The following is a 20,686-nucleotide window of genomic DNA, read 5'->3' as shown; positions in this document are numbered from 1 at the left end:
TGGCCTTCGTATTCTTTCTTATAGATTGTGATTTGTACATATTATAGGTACAAAAAAATTGTGACTTTTTTGTACCTATAATAGGGCTAGTTTGACTGCACCCATCAAAAACTATCTGCAACAGTGACCCCCTGCCTAAAACAAGGGAAAAACAAACTGTTGCATTATGCCAAGAGGACATTTTTTAATTAGCCACTGTTCACAGTCAAATGAGTTTTGTATCTCCATGGGTTTAAAGGATACTGTTTAAGACAGAAACCCCTGATCCTGCTTTTCTTGGTCCGTGTAATCAGCAAAAAAAACCCTGGCTTTCTATGTGGAGTTTGCATGTTCTCCCTGTGTCTGCATGGGTTTCTTCCAGGAGCTCCGGTTTCCTCCCACAGTCCAAAGACGTGCAAGTGGGGTGAATTGGAGACACAAATTTGTCCATGAAAGTGTTTGATATTAAAAGACTTGAACCAATACATCTTGTGTAATTAGTAACTACATGTCCTGTCATGAATGTAACCAAAATCTGTAAAACATGATGTTAAAATTCTAATAAATAAATAAAAATACATATAAAGCTTGCATGACTGTGGCCAGTGCCACTCTTGCTCCTGCAGCTTTGAATTCTTAGCAGTTCTAGTATTTGTTGATACCTTGGGGACAGCTGACTGTATGCTGAGAGGACAACTGATAGATAGATAGATAGATGGATGGATGGATGGATGGATGGATGGATGGATGGATGGATGGATAGATAGATAGATGGTGTTATTAATCCCATAGGGAAAGTCAGTTACACCAGCTCTAAAGTACACAAGTATTCAAGTACAAAGTATTAAAGTACACAAGTAATGTTGTACACACTATGTAATTAAATAAATAGAATAAAAATGTAGTATGTAATATAAAAACTTTAAAAGTATCCTGGCAGTAAATATTGTTAGATGAGATATGTAATATGTAATACACTAAACTGTAGTAAAGTGTTCATTGCAGTAAATATTAACAGATGTGTAGTCTAGTCTTCATAAACTGAGTGCTAGATCATGCTCTATGAGCCTTATCCTGATAGTAACCCAGTGTTTGGTTTCTCAACTGTTTTTTTTTTTTAAATTTACTTTTGAATGGGTGCAGTCAAGGCGGCTCGTTTTATATGGGCATAGAGAAGTTACTATGTATAGTCATAATGATTTATGAGTAATTAGAAATTTCCTTATTAAGAGATATAAAATATCGTTGTATGTATGAGTATGGCTTTACTGGGCGGCACAGTGGGTAGGATTGTCGCCTCACAGCAAGTAGGGCCTGGGTTTGATTCCCTAGCCTGGTGGCCAGGGTCCTTTCTGTGTAGAGTTTGCATGTTCACCCAGTGTCTACGTTGGTTGTGTCTGGGTGCTCTGGTTTCCTCCCACAGTCCAAAGACATGCAGTCAGGTAAATTAGAGCTACTAAAAATTGTCCTAATTATGAGGAGTTTCCTGCCTTTCGTCCAATTAATTGGACTCACTGAAACCCTGACCAGGATAAAACACTGGGAAAATAGACAATGAATGAATATAAGTTGATGTATGTATATAGTACATATATTTATAAATATTCATTGAAGTGGCAGAATGTACAGTGTATCACAAAAGTGTATCACCCCTCACATTTCTGCAAATAATTCATTATATCTTTTCATGGGACAACACTATAGACATGAAACTTGGATATAACTTAGAGTAGTCAGTGTACAGCTTGTATAGCAGTGTAGATTTACTGTCTTCTGAAAATAACTCAACACACAGCCATTAATGTCTAAATAGCTGGCAACATAAGTGAGTACACCCCACAGTGAACATGTCCAAATTGTGCCCAAATGTGTCGTTGTCCCTCCCTGGTGTCATGTGTCAAGGTCCCAGGTGTAAATGGGGAGCAGGGCTGTTAAATTTGGTGTTTTGGGTACAATTCTCTCATACTGGCCACTGGATATTCAACATGGCACCTCATGGCAAATAACTCTCTGAGGATGTGAGAAATAGAATTGTTGCTCTCCACAAAGATGGCCTGGGCTATAAGAAGATTGCTAACACCCTGAAACTGAGCTACAGCATGGTGGCCAAGGTCATACAGCGGTTTTCCAGGACAGGTTCCACTCGGAACAGGCTTCGCCAGGGTCGACCAAAGAAGTTGAGTCCACGTGTTCGGTGTCATATCCAGAGGTTGGCTTTAAAAAATAGACACATGAGTGCTGCCAGCATTGCTGCAGAGGTTGAAGACGTGGGAGGTCATCCTGTCAGTGCTCAGACCATACGCCGCACACTGCATCAACTCGGTCTGCATGGTCGTCATCCCAGAAGGAAGCTGACGCACAAGAAAGCCCGCAAACAGTTTGCTGAAGACAAGCAGTCCAAGAACATGGATTACTGGAATGCCCTGTGGTCTGACGAGACCAAGATAAACTTGTTTGGCTCAGATGGTGTCCAGCATGTGTGGCGGCGCCCTGGTGAGAAGTACCAAGACAACTGTATCTTGCCTACAGTCAAGCATGGTGGTGGTAGCATCATGGTCTTGGGCTGCATGAGTGTTGCTGGCACTGGGGAGCTGCAGTTTATTGAGGGAAACATGAATTCCAACATGTACTGTGACATTCTGAAACAGAGCATGATCCCCTCCCTTCGAAAACTGGGCCTCATGGCAGTTTTCCAACACGATAACGACCCCAAACACAACCTCCAAGATGACAACTGCCTTGCTGAGGAAGCTGAAGGTAAAGGTGATGGACTAAACCCAATTGAGCACCTGTGGCGCATCCTCAAGTGGAAGGTGGAGGAGTTCAAGGTGTCTAACATCCACCAGCTCCGTGATGTCATCATGGAGCAGTGGAAGAGGATTCCAGTAGCAACCTGTGCAGCTCTGGTGAATTCCATGCCCAGGAGGGTTAAGGCAGTGCTGGATAATAATGGTGGTCACACAAAATATTGACACTTTGAGCACAATTTGGACATGTTCACTGTGGGGTGTACTCACTTATGTTGCCAGCCATTTAGACATTAATGGCTGTGTGTTGAGTTATTTTCAGAAGACAGTAAATCTACACTGCTATACAAGTTGTACACTGACTACTCTAAGTTATATCCAAGTTTGATTTCTATAGTGTTGTCCCATGAAAAGATATAATGAAATATTTGCAGAAATGTGAGGGGTGTACTTACTTTTGTGATACACTGTATGAAAGTATTTCTCTCTCTCTCTCTCTCTCTCTCTCTCTCTCACACACACACACACGGCACAGTTTCTTTTTTAAACGAACATCTCCAGCTGCCCAATCTCCAACAAAAACAACATCTCAGTTTCTTTGATCTGCTTCCTTCAAACAGCGTGTGCCCAGAGGCTTTGTGTGTGGGGAGTGGAGGGGTGGAATTCGGTAAAGCTTCGGGGTAAATATTGTGCGTGTTCTTACTAAAAATGATAGTTTTAGAGGTACGATGTTGTTATACACCGCCAATGCATAACATTTTGACCACTGACAGGTGAAGTGAATAACACTGATTATCTCTTAATCATGGCACCTGTTAGTGGGTGGGATATATTACGCGTCAAGTGAACATTTTATTCTTAAAGTTGATGTGTTAGAAGCAGGAAAAATGGGTAAGCGTGAGGATTTGAGCGAGTTTAACAAGGACCAAATTGTGATGGCTAGACGACTGGGTCAGAGCATCTCCAAAACTGCAGCTCTTGTGGGGTGTTCCCGGTCTGCAGTGGTCAGTATCTATCAAAAGTGGTCCACGGAAGGAACAGTGGTAAACCGGCGACAGGGTCATGGGTGGCCAAGGCTCATTGATGCACGAGCCAACAGACGAGCTACTGTAGCTCAAATTGCTGAAGAAGTTAATGCTGGTTCTGATAGAAAGGTGTCAGAATACACAGTGCATCCCAGATTTTTGTGTATGGGGCAGCAAAAGGGGGACCAACACAATATTAGGAAGGTGGTCATAATGTTATGCTCGATCGGTGTATACACACAGGTGTACAGTACAACAAAATCCTTTCTTTGCACATCCCAGCTAGTTTGGAAGCTGGGGTCAGAGCGCAGGGTCAGTCATCGTATGGCGCCCCTGGAGCAGAGAGTTTTAAGGGCCTTGCTTTAGGGCCCAACTGTGGGTGCATAACAGAGCTGGGATTCGAACTCTCAACCTTTCAATTGATAGCCCAAAGCTCTACACACTAGACTACCACTGTCAATTTAAAAGCAGTATGGATAGATGACGTACAGGGATCTGGGTACCATGAGACAGGAGAATGATCTCTCACCAAGCACTTTGTGGGTACACAATTACTGACTGAAGCCTGTCGGTTGCTCTCTACACCTACACTAACATTATATGGAGGTGGGACCATTCTCATTTCTGTAATTGCAGTGTGTGCTGTACTGGTATGAGTGCAGCAGGTGCAGCAGTGTTGTTTCAGTGCTTCAACCCAATTTAAAGCCAACAGTGTCCACTGATAAGACTAGAGGAGAATCGACACACTGTCTATAAAAAAGGAAACTTTTATCCAAAGCGACTTACACTATACAGTCTGAGCAATTGAGGGTTAAGGGCCTTGCTCAAGGGCCCAACAGCAGTAACATGGCAGTGGTGAGGCTTGAACCAGCGAACTTTTTGATTACTAGTCCAGTACCTTAACTACTAGGCTACAGCTGGCCTTTGTACAGCTGTACACCTGCAACCAGTCCTAATTAAGAGGCTGGGAAGTTTAAACAATATTTATCCCAACAACACTGCTGCACCTGATACACTTATTCTAGAACAACACACACACTGATCAGTGGACTTCCTATGGGGGTGTCGTTTGACAAAAAAAATATAAAATTGATGAATGGACATGTACATAGTTGGATATAAATAGATATGCGCTCTATGGACAAAAGTATTTGGACACCCTTTCTAATTATTTAATTCTTGTGTTTCAGCCACAGCAGTTGCTAACAGGTGTAATCAAATAAATTATATAAAGGAAATTCTATGCTTCTAACTTTGCAGCGACAGTTTAGGGAAGGCCTTTTTCTGTTCCAGCATGACTGCTTGATTAAAGAAACTCCAGTGGTCTGCACAGAGCCCTGACCTCGACCCCACTGAACTGCTTTGGAATGAACCGGAACATCAATTGATGCTTTCTTGTTCATCAGTGCCTAGTCATACAAATTCTCTTTTGACTGAATGGGCACAAATTCCCACAGACGTTCTTGTGTCTTGTGAAAAGTTATCTCAGAAGAGTGGCTGTTGGTATAGCTGAACAGATCACATACTGTTCTGGTGGCCACTCTACTTTAATACCATTAGTTTTGGAAATGAGGATGTCCAACGAGCACATGGTCAAGTGTCCACATATACTTTTGTATGTAAAGTGTATCTAATTTAATAGAATCAAACAGGTTGTTTGGTAGATATGTGGATTTCTATGCAATTAAATGAATATACACTCTATCTATGTATTCCCTCGGCTGCTCCCGTTAGGGGTCGAGCTCATGATCCGCATTATTAATTTGGCACAGTTTTTACGCCGGATGCCCTTCCTGACACAACCCTCCCTATTTATCCGGGCTTGGCACCGGCACTACAATGCACTGGTTTATGCATCCTAGCGGCTAGGTACCTATAGGAAAATTCAGTGTCTCCAGTTAACCTGGCTGCATGTTTTTGGACTGTCGGAAGAAACCGGAGCACCCGGAGGAAACCCACGCAGACACGAGGAGAACATGCAAACTCCGCACAGAAAGGACACGGACCGCCCCATCCGGGGATCGAACCGAAATGAATGGGGATCGAACCCAGGACCTTCTTGCTGTGAGGCGACAGTGCTACCCACTTAGCCACCGTGCCGCCCGAAATTAATATACACTATATGATAAAGTATTGAGGCATGCGCTCATTATTGAGTTCTGGTGTTTTATGGCACCAGTTTAGGGAAGGCCCTTTATGATTCAGCATGCACAAAGACATTTCTATAGACATGGTTTGATTAGTTTGCTGTGAAGAAGCTTCAGTGGCCTTCACTGATCACAACTGAGATGAATTGAAAGACTTATTTTAAGCCAGGCCTTCATATCATCAGCGCCTCTATTTAAAATGGTGTTTTTAAATAATAGTAGGTACAAATACCCAGAGACACACATCAAAATACACTTAAAAATCTTCTGGAAAGCCTTCCCAGAAGGTTGTGGGTGCAGATTTCATAATATTGTCCATTGATTTGATTGATTTGGCCATAGAGTGTGTATCCAGAAAGATGTGTAGAAAGGTAAAGAAATAAATACATAGGCCGATAAATAGGACACATGAAAACAATGAGTAAATAAAATTGTTGCTCATTCATCCAGGTTCACACACGACCAGCAGTGATTCAGCAGTGGAAGAGAAAGTCCTCACGCTCGCACACAAACACTCTGGGCGAATGAGTCTGTCGTCAAAACGAATGCACTAATGTCCGTGTGTTGTGCGTTTCTTCCTGCAGACCTTTGATAAGATCCTCATCGCAAACAGAGGGGAGATCGCCTGCAGGGTAAGTGCACCGCATTTCAGTGATTGTGAGCTACCTGGAGGAAAGTTCCTCAGGCATTTACAGGTGTCGCTCTTCAGATACCATCACCACATTCATGAGGTCACTTTCAGCAGGCCAAGGTCATGACTGGAGATTAGAAGATTACAGAAACATCTTAAAAATACCCAGAGCTTTTATGACATATCGATAGGGTGGAAATAAACATTTCCTTTAAGATTTTATATCCATTTTATATATTTTGTTAATTGTATCCATCCACCCTAGCATAAATGCTGATAAAGACCAACCAATTTTAACAATGTATATGTACAAGATGCTGCATAGGACACACCAAACTGACCCATACACACCTGCTAAAAGGAGACCAGGCCCCCACTTGCCCCCTCTGTAAATCAAGAACTTTTATCAAACATATCCTCTACTCATGTCACCATTTTACATTTACATTTTCAGCATTTAGCAGACGCTTTTATCCAAAGCGACTTACACAGTCTAAGCAATTGAGGGTTAAGGGCCTTGCTCAAGGGCCCAACAGTGGCAACCTGGCAGTGGTAAGGTTTGAACCAGCAACCTTTCTAGTCCAGTACCCTTAACCACCAGGCTACAACTTGCCATTCTACAGTACAAACAACTACAAGGAAATCTTCACCTCAGTACCCCCCCACAAAAACTGCTTCTAACTGTGCACTTCATCAGTGGTGACTGGGAGACTGCAAACGTCATGTTTATTTGTTAAAGGGAGAGCTAACGATAATTGTATAACATTATATTAATATTATATTAATAATAAACATTGTATAAATTGCACCTGTTTCACGTGTATTGATTCCATCATATATTGTGTCATTTTGTGGGGCCAAGCAAAGCTTATAGTACTCACACCCTTCACTATATACATGGTGAAATAAAAATGTTTTATGTTCTATGTACTTATGAGAGTAAAATCAACCACAGATATTTAACAAGTCATACAAAAAATAAAACATACTCTGAAACCGCCAGAACCTAAAAAAAAAATACAGTCATTCTACCTACTATATAAATAACATGCATATTGATGATAGAAATCTTAAAATGAGTCAAAAAATAATGGCCAGCTATGTTATATAGTGTATCCAACAACCATACATACCTTGAAACCCTCATACGACAAAACGCAAGAGCAATCCTAAACTTCCTGCCAGTAATAAAAATAAAAATCTAAATGGACAAATAGAAACAAGAAATAATAAAAAGAACTGAACGTCAGAGAACGATCATTCCATAAATGACACAATCATGTTTATGAAGTGGCGTAAAACTCAAATAAATATATGCGTCCAAATGGGAAGTCATATGAACAGCTGTTTTATATTGTGTCCACATAAGTAATTTACCAGCCGAAAAACACTGTTACCTGCTTTTTGTCCTAAATATTGGCTTTTGAAAAAAAAAAAAAAAAAGGCTTTTGATTGGTTGTCCTTCACTACATTAGTCCAAATACCTTTATATTAGATTCAGTTCCACATGTGATCACTAGCACTGGGGTGGCACTGCAGTATTATTACACCAGCCACTGCATCAGTGACTGCTACTGTCTGGTCGAGGATCTGGTGCAGTCTGGTCCATTTCCTTATTACTCCATCCTGTCTTTAAAATGTGGTACAATCACCACAGAAAATCTCAACCCTTGTTTTATCTGAGCACAAATCTCCCCTCCGAAAGGCTTTTACTCATCAATATGATCAGCAACAAACTTGATCTGAGCTTTAAGTCTTGCTTGGCAGCCTTTTTCTACAAAATTCACCTGACTTTAGACAGTGAGGCCTGTGTTATTGTAGCTTCTAATACACGACACACTTATTTTTAGTCAATTTCATTTTAGTATGAGATCACTGAAATTTTATAGTGACCTTGGCAAGGAGACCACTTAGAGGTTTTCTAAGTGACTTTCCTGATAGTCACAAGCAATAGTTAATTATAATCACTAATAAGGATTATTATTATTATTAGGACTATTAAAATTATTTTACTTTGTATAATAAGATTATAGAACCTTTAACACCAAATATCATCTAGTTCTACAGATTTTTTAATTTTTATCTTTTTTATTTCTTTTTTATTTTTTAGAGCTCATATTAGTTTATATTTTAAAATGTATTACTTTATTTTATTTTTAGTAATTTTCTCAATTTCTTTTATTTGATAACTGCCCATCTTTGTCGGGTATCAGTTGACATACAGACTAAACATATAGTCCCATAAAAAAAAATCATCGAGGTTCATATCACCAAATCACTTGTTTTATTGGTTAATAAACCTTAATACTGGGACATGATGCAATGATGCGTTTGTGTTTTTTGTGTGTAATATAAATGTTCCCATTCATTTATAATCTTAAAATGTGTCTTTAAACAGAGCTGGCACTGCACACTGAGGGTGGGTTTGGACATGCTTCAAATCAGCACTTTCTCTATATAGAGGGGCCAGTGATAGCTCAGTGGTTAAGGTACTGGACTAGTAAACTGAAGGTTGCCGGTTCGAGCCCCGTCACCACCAAGTTGCCACTGTTGGGTCCCTGAGCAAGGCCCTTAACCCTCAATTGCGATTAAAAACCCACCTTTTTACTAAACACTTAGGCTGACTTGTACTTATTTACTAACACTTTATTCCAATCTTTTCCATTTCCAAAAAAAAAAAAAAAAAAAAAAGGCCACTTTGGTTCTAACAGGTTTTGTAAAGAATTAACTTATCTATTTTTTTAGATTGACCAATGTCATGCTATGATTTTTTTTGACAAATATGCTCTAAAACTGAACCCAGTTTTCATAGCTTTAAATTAAATGACAATCAGTTCTTATAGGTGGTCACCTTCCTAAATCAAACTCAAACTGAATGCATGTTAATAGATTAACCCTTAATTATTCTCTGTTTTGCCCTCAGGTGATAAAAACATGTAAAGAGATGGGAATAAAGACAGTGGCCGTGCACAGTGACGTGGACTCCAGTGCAGTGAGTACATTTCACCTACACTAATCCACCCTAAACTCTAAAACTTATTTAGATATTTTTTCCAAATCGACAAGGTCTGTAAAGTTGTTCTAACACATGTAGAGAAAGCCGGGGCTTTCATTTGCAGTTCTACCCCCGTGACTGATGGCTGTCACTCATCCCCCTCTTCCATATGTATGGAGAGGCTTTTCACACCGTCCCTCCTGCTGTCTGCGGAGGAGGGGACGAGCAACGGAGTAAAAGAGGGGGATGGAGGGATGTTGTGCATTTGATTGGGTGCTTCTAAAGAGCTCTTAAATAAAGATTCTCTTAAACAGAGCAGCAGGGGAGCCGCGTATATGCATACGAGTGGAGTTTGGGTTAGAAGTCCATATTTGTTGGGCTTTGGGGATGGCCTTTTTGAATTTTAGTGGAGGGGGGGGGGGGGGGGGGGGTAGTAATCCATACCCAAATTTTGTGTGTATACATGGCTATTTGTCTTGTTAACATGACCTCTAGACTTAAACTGGGTTCAGATTTGTGTTCAACTGGTGTCAAAAGACACATGGTGACATCAATTACTTTTTTTTTTTTTATTAAGGTGAAGCTGCTTTTTTTTTTTATATTTACAATTATATTTAATATAACCTCTTTTATACCTTTGTTTATAAGTGATCACATGCTGTTGTTTTAAATAAAACAATGGGAATTTTTATCCCCATAGTATAGAATTAATAGAGGGAAATATTGCTATTGAACAAGAAAATTAAAATATACTACACAAAAGATACTATAAAATTTATATTGTTCAGACATGAATAAAATATTTATTAATTTACTTAATTATAATTAGATTTTTACATGAACTAGTAATAAAAAGTAAGGTTAAAATGACAACCTGTTGCATTTTATTATGTAATTATTTTTAAATACATAAAACCTTTTTATTTTAAATTTAAAAATAGTTTAATAAAACATCTAAGCTTTATTTTTAGTCATAATAATGAGCTGTTAATGTATTAAATAGGTAATGTAAGTACAATTACTTGTAAAATATTGTATAAAATAGATGAGACACCATTGTTGTGCTCATGCCATCATCAAAAAATATAATATATATATATATGTATATGTATATATATATATATATATATATATATATATATATATATATACAGTGTATCACAAAAGTGAGTACACCCCTCACATTTCTGCAAATATTTCAATATAACTTTTCATTGGACAACACTATAGACATGAAACTTGGATATAACTTAGAGTAGTCAGTGTACAGCTTGTATAGCAGTGTAGATTTACTGTCTTCTGAAAATAACTCAACACACAGCCATTAATGTCTAAATAGCTGGCAACATAAGTGAGTACACCCCACAGTGAACATGTCCAAATTGTGCCCAAATGTGTCGTTGTCCCTCCCTGGTGTCATGTGTCAAGGTCCCAGGTGTAAATGGGGAGCAGGGCTGTTAAATTTGGTGTTTTGGGTACAATTCTCTCATACTGGCCACTGGATATTCAACATGGCACCTCATGGCAAAGAACTCTCTGAGGATGTGAGAAATAGAATTGTTGCTCTCCACAAAGATGGCCTGGGCTATAAGAAGATTGCTAACACCCTGAAACTGAGCTACAGCATGGTGGCCAAGGTCATACAGCGGTTTTCCAGGACAGGTTCCACTCGGAACAGGCTTCGCCAGGGTCGACCAAAGAAGTTGAGTCCACGTGTTCGGCGTCATATCCAGAGGTTGGCTTTAAAAAATAGACACATGAGTGCTGCCAGCATTGCTGCAGAGGTTGAAGACGTGGGAGGTCAGCCTGTCAGTGCTCAGACCATACGCCGCACACTGCATCAACTCGGTCTGCATGGTCGTCATCCCAGAAGGAAGCTGACGCACAAGAAAGCCCGCAAACAGTTTGCTGAAGACAAGCAGTCCAAGAACATGGATTACTGGAATGCCCTGTGGTCTGACGAGACCAAGATAAACTTGTTTGGCTCAGATGGTGTCCAGCATGTGTGGTGGCGCCCTGGTGAGAAGTACCAAGACAACTGTATCTTGCCTACAGTCAAGCATGGTGGTGGTAGCATCATGGTCTTGGGCTGCATGAGTGTTGCTGGCACTGGGGAGCTGCAGTTTATTGAGGGAAACATGAATTCCAACATGTACTGTGACATTCTGAAACAGAGCATGATCCCCTCCCTTCGAAAACTGGGCCTCATGGCAGTTTTCCAACAGGATAACGACCCCAAACACAACCTCCAAGATGACAACTGCCTTGCTGAGGAAGGTAAAGGTGATGGACTAAACCCAATTGAGCACCTGTGGCGCATCCTCAAGTGGAAGGTGGAGGAGTTCAAGGTGTCTAACATCCACCAGCTCCGTGATGTCATCATGGAGGAGTGGAAGAGGATTCCAGTAGCAACCTGTGCAGCTCTGGTGAATTCCATGCCCAGGAGGGTTAAGGCAGTGCTGGATAATAATGGTGGTCACACAAAATATTGACACTTTGGGCACAATTTGGACATGTTCACTGTGGGGTGTACTCACTTATGTTGCCAGCTATTTAGACATTAATGGCTGTGTGTTGAGTTATTTTCAGAAGACAGTAAATCTACACTGCTATACAAGTTGTACACTGACTACTCTAAGTTATATCCAAGTTTCATGTCTATAGTGTTGTCCCATGAAAAGATATATTGAAATATTTGCAGAAATGTGAGGGGTGTACTCACTTTTGTGATACACTGTATATATATATATATATATATATATATATATATATATACTTATATATTTATATATATTGGATTTTTTTTCCAGCCGGTTTTGTATTTACGGGTCGCCACAGCGGATTAAAAAAGTCCGTAATTAAAACAATTATTTTGAAAATTAAAAGCTTACAGTCAATTCCATTTAACTAATTGTGAAATAACAGAACTGTAACCATGATTAAAATATATTAATTTAGCAGCCCTAATTAACACTGATAATTTCAATCCCCAGGGCCTCGCAACCCTTTCCCATATATTTCATTTTCACTGAAGTTTATCAGTTTCAAAAGGAAACGCAGGTTTCCTTCAGCCCGAGGACACAGTGCCAGTGGGCGATCCTTCACTGCCTCAGGTTAACCTCTTCTATCTACTGCCAGATGGAGAACAGAGTTTATTGAGCTCCCGAGACAAATGGTGTGAAGGATTGGAGCCCTTACAAAGACAAGAGGCAGACGGAACACATGTAACCTGATTAAACTACTCTGTAAAATCACAGACTGCACAGATGTCTGGAGGACTATTGTCAGAGCGTCATGTTACAAGATTTGTTTAACATAAAAAAAACACAACAAAACACCATAAAAATGTTCCAGTAGAATAGATAGACCTGTAGATAGACAGACAGATTGCAGTGTCTCAGTAGCAGTTATACAGATACATGCTAGGGAAGCATAAGACGTTTTCCCACTTCTTGGTACCCCTATGGTACATTGTTTTAAAATTCCTGATTCCATATTTAGTGTGGTTGGTTCTATTGCCAAGTGACCTGTATTGCACCTGAATTGCACCTGAATACCTGTGGGTGAAATGGGTGATATGATGGTTCTTCAAAAAGTTTCCTCACTTTTTAAACTTTGTTTATTAAGAATTCCAAAAATAAATGACATCACTTTTCTACATCAGTCACCTTCCGATGCATTTTTCCAGCATCATACCAACTTTTTAATGCCATCAGCATTTGGTTTTTGGTTGAGCGTGTAGCCACTGATGCACCGCTGCTTTCATTTACATTACATTTTCAGCATTTAGCAGATGCCTTTATCCAAAGCAATTACTGTTACAGTCTAAGCAATTAAGGGTTAAGGGCCTTGCTCAAGGGCCCAACAGCAGCAACCTGGCAGTGGTGGGGCTTGAACCAGTGACCCTCTGATCACTGGTCCAGTACCTTAACCACTAGGCTACAGTTGGCCCTATAAGAAAAAGAAAAAAAAAAAGCTTTCACATCATCATCACATGAAAATCTTCCTCCCCTTAAAGCTTCTTTGAGCGTCCAAAAAGGTGGAAATCAGATGGCGCTAAAACCAGACTATAAGCTCTTTCTCAGTCTCTCAGACATGACCAATTACTACTCCTCCCGCCCTCACCGCTTCCAACCAAAATAGAAAAGTGTGGAAACTTTTTGAAGATCCCTCGTATATTGGTCAAATAAAATAATCAGGATTTGAACATGGTGCTTGTGTCGTCTCACTCTAGTAGCACCAGTCCACACCAAACTTACCTAATCATGCCTTTATGGACCTTGCTTTCTTTCCCAGGGCACAGTCATGCTGGAACAGAAAATGGACTTCCCCAAACTGTTCCCACAAAGTTGAAAGCGTACGATTGTCCAAATTGTCTTTAGATGCTAAAGCATTAAGATTTCCCTTCACTGGGAGCCATGGCGTCCTATTACAGAGCCACGCTAGAATTCCTTTAACAAATGTTTGTATAGGCCGATTGCATGGCGAGGTGCTTGATTGTAAGCACCTGTGGCAATGGGACTAAATTAAACATCTGTATTTAATGATTAACAGGTGTGTCCCAATACTTCTGTCTATTTAGTGTATATTGGAAACAGCCTAGCCATGGGAAGTGCTTTTAGTGGAGGTGCACCCAGTAGCAGTTAGAGCAGCAAATCCACCTACTGCATTTTTGTGGGGTGAAAGAAAACTAGAGGAAAGGAAACCTTGCAGACAGATGTGCATCACCTGTACAACAGCTGCGCTACAAATGTAACATTGAATAATGAAAACGAGAACTTCCATAATTAAATCTTGTTCTAGAGACGAGAGCCTGGTGAATCCTGATCATTGATGTTGTTACACATCTGGCGGCTTCATGTTTGTTTACATTGTACATTTAAACCCCCTCTGTATAAAAGTCCAGTTCCTGGGATTTATATGCTCTGGGTGGCCAGCGTGACATGCCACAATATGAGTGCTCACGTATGTGAGTAAACACGTATGTGCTCAGTGTATGGGAACTCGAGCTGCTTGTGCAGAGCCCTGAACTCAACCCCATTAAACACCTTTGGTATGAATCGCAACATTGACACTTTCTGAAATCTCATGAAGTATTAATACATAATCAAGTACTACTTAGAACATGTTGATATGCTTAGGGCATGATTGCCAGTAGTCATATTCCAATATTCCAAGAATACTAGTACAATTAAATGTTACTGGATGTGCAGATGGTGTACGTGATAAGTGTGTCAGATACATTGTATAAGCTCCAAAACCCAGTTCTAGCTGGTTTAGACCAGTTCCTATGTTCTAGATAAGAAATCTCTGTTAATGGTGGATTCTTTCACTGTTCTATAAGGTCACTGATGGGAGTATAAAGGGTGATTATTTTATCGCGATTAAGTGTTATCGCTTTTACAGAGTCTCTGTGTAAGACTCTGTTAATGCGATTATTCTCTACAGACTCTACTCTTAATCCAGTCTTGGTGTCTGCATGGGTTTTCTCTGGGGCCTCCGGTTTCCTCCCACAGTCCAAAGATATGCAAGTGAGGTGAATTGGAGATACAAAATCGTCAAAGACTGTGTTCCATATAATCTTGTGAACTGATGAATCTTGTGTAATGAGTAACTACCGTTTCCTGTCATGAATGTAACCAAAGTGTAAAACATGACATTAAAATCTCAATAAACAAACAAACTTGAACCATGTAGATATGCTTAGGGCATGATTGCCAGTAGTCATATTCCAAGAATACTGCTACAATAGAATGTTACTGGATGTGTATGTGGTGTATGTAATAAGCGTGTCAATTACATTCTATAACCTCCAAAACCCAGTTCTAAGAAATCTCTGTTAATGCTGGAATCTTCCACTGTCCTACAAGGTCACTGATGGAAGTATAATGGGTGATTATTTTCTTTTCGTGTTATCGCATTTACAGAGTCTCTGTGTGTTGTACTCATAATCCAGTCTCTGGGGCGGCACGGTCACCTCACAACAAGAAGGTCCTGAGTTTGATTCCCAGGTGTAGCGGTCTAGGTCCTTTCTGTATGGAGTTTGCATATTCTCCCTGTGTCTGCTCCGGTTTCCTCCCACAGTACAAATACATGCAGGTGAGGTGAATTGGAGATACAAAATTGTCCGGGACTGTGTTTGATATTAAAAACTTGAACTGGTGAATCTTGTGTAACCTGTAACTACCTGTCCTGTCATGAATGTAACCAAAGTGTAAAACATGACATTAAAATCCTAATAAATAATTAAATAATCCAGTCTCTGGGGTATTTCATTAAGGGTTTTTTCCACCACTGCCTTCTCTGAGGAGTGGAGACTGTTATGTTCACATTGTGGGATATTTATTTTAATACCCAAGGCTTTATTGTCATGGTCAGGTGTCTCCATACTTGGGTTTATACAAAACATCACAAATTGAGCCAGTAATCTGCCGTCACGCCATACATCAGATGGTGTCTTGCGCAGGAAGGAAGGGGCAGTCACATCTACTGTATTGCACAACATGTAGCCCAATGCAAACTTTACCCATCAAGAACAGTCTGGAGTAGATAATGTTCTAGTTCAGCCCAGTTCTGCCCGGTGATTTCTGATAACCAAATTAGCATCAGAAATGCCCATAATGGGCCACTCAGGTGGCGCAGCTGTAAAACACACGCTGTTCACCAGAGCTGAGATCTCGAATACATCGTATCGAGTCTCGGCTCTGCCTGGCGGCTGAGGCTGAGCGGCCACATGAACGACGATCGGCCTGTTGTTCAGATAGGGGCGGGATTGAGCCGGATGGGGACTCTCTCTAAGACAAGTGCGATGACGACCTCTGCTGGCTGGTTGGTGGCGCCTGCACGGAGATGGGAAAGGAGTGCGGTAGAGGGTGTGGCTCTCCGTACACAGCGCTGTACTGCACTGCACTGCACTGCACTCGTCAAGTGTAGGTGATAAGATGTTCGATTGCTGTGCACGTGTCGGAGGGGGCGTGGAGCAGCCTCGTTCTCCACAATCAGGAGCAGGGACCAGCATTAGTGAGAGGATGATTGACGGGCAGAAATTGGATGCGCTAAAGTGGGAGAAAAAGGGGAAAAAAAGCCCATAATAAGAGGTCCAATGAGGGTTAAGGGCATTGCTCAAGGGCCCAACAGTGGCAACTTGGCAATGGTGGGGCTTAAACAAGCGACCTTTAGATTACTAGCACAGTACCTTAACCACTAGGCTTTAATTCCTCCTTGCTTTACTGTCTGCCCTTGGATGCCTGTGAGGTCAGCGCTCTTGACCTGCCTTGCAGCAAGTCTCGTGAAAAAAGCCCGAGCGGAGCGGCGCATCGCATGTCTCCGTTTTAGCGTTGGCGTGTTAAGTGAAGGAGTGTGAAAGGTGGCAGCTGGTTAGCGAGTGTGTCCTGATGCTCCCCTGTTGATGCAGTTGTCGTCGTTAATGCTTCCCCTGGGAGACGTCTGTCACTTCATTAGCCCAAACCAGGTTCTAATGGGCAGGGGTGTGTGTGTCTAAACGCGCACCCCAGTGTACCATTCTGGTAAAACAAGCAAACACATTCTAAAGAGCATGTACCATACCAAATCATAACTTGTGTGTGTTTTTATTTTTAGGTCCATGTGAAGATGGCGGACGAGGCTGTGTGTGTAGGTCCGGCACCCACCAGTAAGAGCTATCTTAACATGGACGCCATCATGGAAGCCATTCGTAGCACAGGAGCTCAAGCTGTGAGTGTTTATGACTTCTTAAACTTTTGTTTTAAACCACGTTCACCTGTTTAGTGATTGTTAAAAGACTAGAATGAGTTTTTGGCGCTCGGTAACAGATTTTGCTCGACTTTGGGGCCATATTGAATTATACCTCGCCACCTTGCTCATTTCGGAACTGTAATCTATGAATTTGCTCGCTGATGGTCAGAAAAAGCGCTATACGAATGCATTTTTGCACTGCTGCATGCACCACCCCCTTTCTGGCACGAGTTCTCGCCATCTGCCTTTTATCACCAGATGGTAAAGTGATCCACACAGCACACAGAAAGACATGCTATGCTCTATTACCCCTATTCCACCTGTTCTGTTCAGGTTTCTCTGAACCTTGGTGTTCTGTAGAGAACCGACGCACGTTTCCACCAGTTTTTGAGAACCAAGTCCGCATCATCAACGGTGGGCGTTACTTAACGAAAGTTAAGAGTAGTAATATCATGGCGGAGTGTGTAGATTATGTGTGAGCATTTGTGCTGCTGTTACAGATGTTTGTTTTTATGTAAAAAGCATCAATCTAACTATCGGTGATAAGAAGACGTGACGTGTTTGTCTCAGTTGTTGTTTTCTTTAGTTTATTAACGTGAGCAGCGTTTTGTGCTTCGGTTTCACCGCGACTCTCGGCGCAAATAACCGATTAGCTCAGCGCTCAGCTTGAGCAGTGAAAGATCACTAAAGTTCCACAACACGAACATCCATCTGTGTGAAATAAACATCAAATCCAGTCTAAAATACAACATGTATCTGTGTACTTCACGTATGGTGTTTATGCAGCTCGGGGAGTTGAAAAAGCTTCATGCTTTATTTTTCACGTTAAGCGTGTTTCGTTCTGTCCGGGTCACTTATCACGTAATATCACACAATTCACCTTTTTAAAGGCGCTTTGAAAATATCAGCGGCAGACTGGCTCGAAATATAATCAGGTGAAGTTTAAAAAATAAAAATGCAGCATTAAGCTCCATACGAGACACCAGCCGACGCCATTGTTGCTGTCGCTATGCTGTACAACATGACACGCCCACAGGTGACGTCACGGTTCGGGCTGAAAAAACAAGTATTCTGTGGTGCCAGATTGGCCCGCTAGTTCACTGTCTGGAATCTCTTTTTTCCGGTGGAAACACGTGGAACCGGTTCAAAGTCAAGTTCGGGAACCGGAACGGACTCCGTGCTGCGTCGGTGGAAAAGGGGTATTTGTGACTTTCCCCTCAGTGTTTCGCCGCTGTGCCATGACCTGGCAGGGCGTCCAACATGGTCATAGCACAGCGGTTATATGCCGTGCCAACCAAACGCTTCAACTTGATTCAAATATAATTCCATCACTGATGTTATACTGTCAGATAGAGATGGGACGATCGATCGGCTACGAATCGGTATCGGCCGATTTTTAATCAAAATATGCTATCGGCGATCGGCCGATATTTCCTAAATGTAGCCGATCCGATCGTGTGATATATAAAGACCATGTTAAGTTAACAGCTCAGTGGATTGATCCAGACTTTGAGCTACGAAGCACCAACCATCACATCACCATTCATCAACCATCGTACAGAAACCATTGTGAAAGCTCTTCATGACCTAAAATAACATCATTAACGTTGTGCATCATACATACGATGTAATTTTGCTGATTGTAATATTTACTTTAAAAAGATAATTCAACCCGGTCACATCTGAGTCGATTCTATCAGCACGTTATATAAACTCCTGGTTCACTTTGGTAAATCGTAAGCGGTTCTTACTTGTGATGTAGATGAGAACAGAAGACGTTACAGAGCCAATCCGAGGCAAAAGTTTATTCATTACCAAATTCGTTAGTTCAGGATCATCTGCTGAACTTTTAGAAAACTTTTAGCTCCTTAGACGGAACGAGTCTGACTCGGTTACAGATCTGTGGTAACAGCAGTTTAATTAAGCTTTTTAATTGAGCTTTTTAATGTAAGAGAGTCACACAAAATGTTCTGTAGTAGCTGGTGTTTATTTAAAACCACGACATTTAATTAATAACAGTAAACACGGAGAGATAACTGAGAAGAGAAACTTACGCTTCACATAAAAACGAATCAACTCATGAATCAATGAATTACTTATAGCGATACTGTGAACAAAGCGTCTCTTCTAAAGGCACACACACACACACACACGTGCGCGCGCTGCTCCGGTTTATCTTTACTGTGAGGCTCTTTTTAAGTTTATCTACTGTTTATTTACTGCTAATCCCCCCCCCCCCGATCGGATGTCCCTGAAAGGAGATCGGAGATCGGAATCGGTGCCAAAAACCCCGATCGGTCCATCTCTACTGTCAGACGTTATTGGCAGAGACCTGTGGACTATTTGTAACCTGTTAAACCACAGAAGTGACAAAGTCTTTAAAAAATGCAGTGAAATCATTATTTACAATTATTTCTATGGCAATTAATGGTTAGCTAAGATTCTGCAATTGGGGCAAAGCAAAATTTTTACAATATCAATTAGGGCTGCACGATATTTCATTTCAGCATCGACATCGCGATGTGTGCATGCGCGATAGTCACATCGCAGGACGTGCGATGTTACTTAATGCAAATTAAATCAAATACGTCATGCTAAAACTTTTTTGCTGCTTGACACAAAACGAAAATTCACATCGTTCTCATTTTCCATGTAATACCAGTGTGTTCAAAAACCTAGTGAGCTACCTTGCTGTACTACCTACATAGGCAGCTGCCTCAGTAGAGTGGATTCTAATAAGTCAATGACTTAAAAGGCAGGTTATTGGAACACGCTACTTAGCGATTCCATCGGGTTTCGCGTTTAGCATTTAGCATCTTGCCAATAAAACCAATGGAATGAGGTGGGACGGCGCTAACATGTCAACATAACATCTCGATTCGTGTACAGAAAACTGTTACATTTGCTGACAAGCCCAAATTTGCTAATAAAAACACTGGTTAAAAATCAATAATTATTTATTTACGTTTGAAAATAACTTTGTCCGCATCGTCAGCCATGTTTATTTTTCTGTGAGAGAAGAGATGCCGCAGTGAATTCTGGGATTGCCTTCATCACTAAGGACGCTTTCGATTCTCACTCGTTCTGCCTCAGTATTGTAACTGCTTAGTAACTAAGGCATCTCGGATTTGGAACAGGTGTATAGCTGCTCTTTTGTTTGTATAGTTTAAAAAAAAATTATGTTTACTACTTGAAGAGGTTTTGATTGTGAAATAAAATATTAAATGACCAATTTTGTCAATCCTGTTAATTCCCTCATTTGATATCGAAGCTTTTTTAGTTTAATGCTCAGTTTCAACCAAGTACAAAGATGGAGCTTGTCATAATCTTTTGTATCCCTTGTAGGCACCACGCCTTTTCACAGATGAGCCCCTTATTTAGAGTAAGATACATGCATTATTAATATTATTAATAATGTGGTGAAAATT

The 20,686-nt window shown here is 40.9% G+C and overlaps 1 protein-coding gene across 2 annotated transcripts in view; it reads left to right on the top strand.

The window, feature by feature from the left end:
* pcca (propionyl-CoA carboxylase subunit alpha) overlaps window positions 1–20,686 on the top strand; it is a 99,651-nt gene that overhangs the window by 2,541 nt on the left and 76,424 nt on the right. For both annotated transcript variants that reach the window (XM_063010544.1, XM_063010543.1), the window contains exons 3-5: window positions 6,483–6,530; window positions 9,453–9,521; window positions 17,124–17,237. In XM_063010544.1, coding sequence (XP_062866614.1) covers window positions 6,483–6,530; window positions 9,453–9,521; window positions 17,124–17,237 — 231 coding nt within the window. The remainder of the gene's footprint in view (window positions 1–6,482; window positions 6,531–9,452; window positions 9,522–17,123; window positions 17,238–20,686) is intronic.

This window comes from Trichomycterus rosablanca, chromosome 15 (assembly GCF_030014385.1).
Source record: "Trichomycterus rosablanca isolate fTriRos1 chromosome 15, fTriRos1.hap1, whole genome shotgun sequence".
Classification (NCBI taxonomy): Eukaryota; Metazoa; Chordata; class Actinopteri; order Siluriformes; family Trichomycteridae; genus Trichomycterus; species Trichomycterus rosablanca.
Note: the sequence above shows the minus strand (reverse complement) of the source record. Positions and strands in the feature narration are given on the sequence as shown.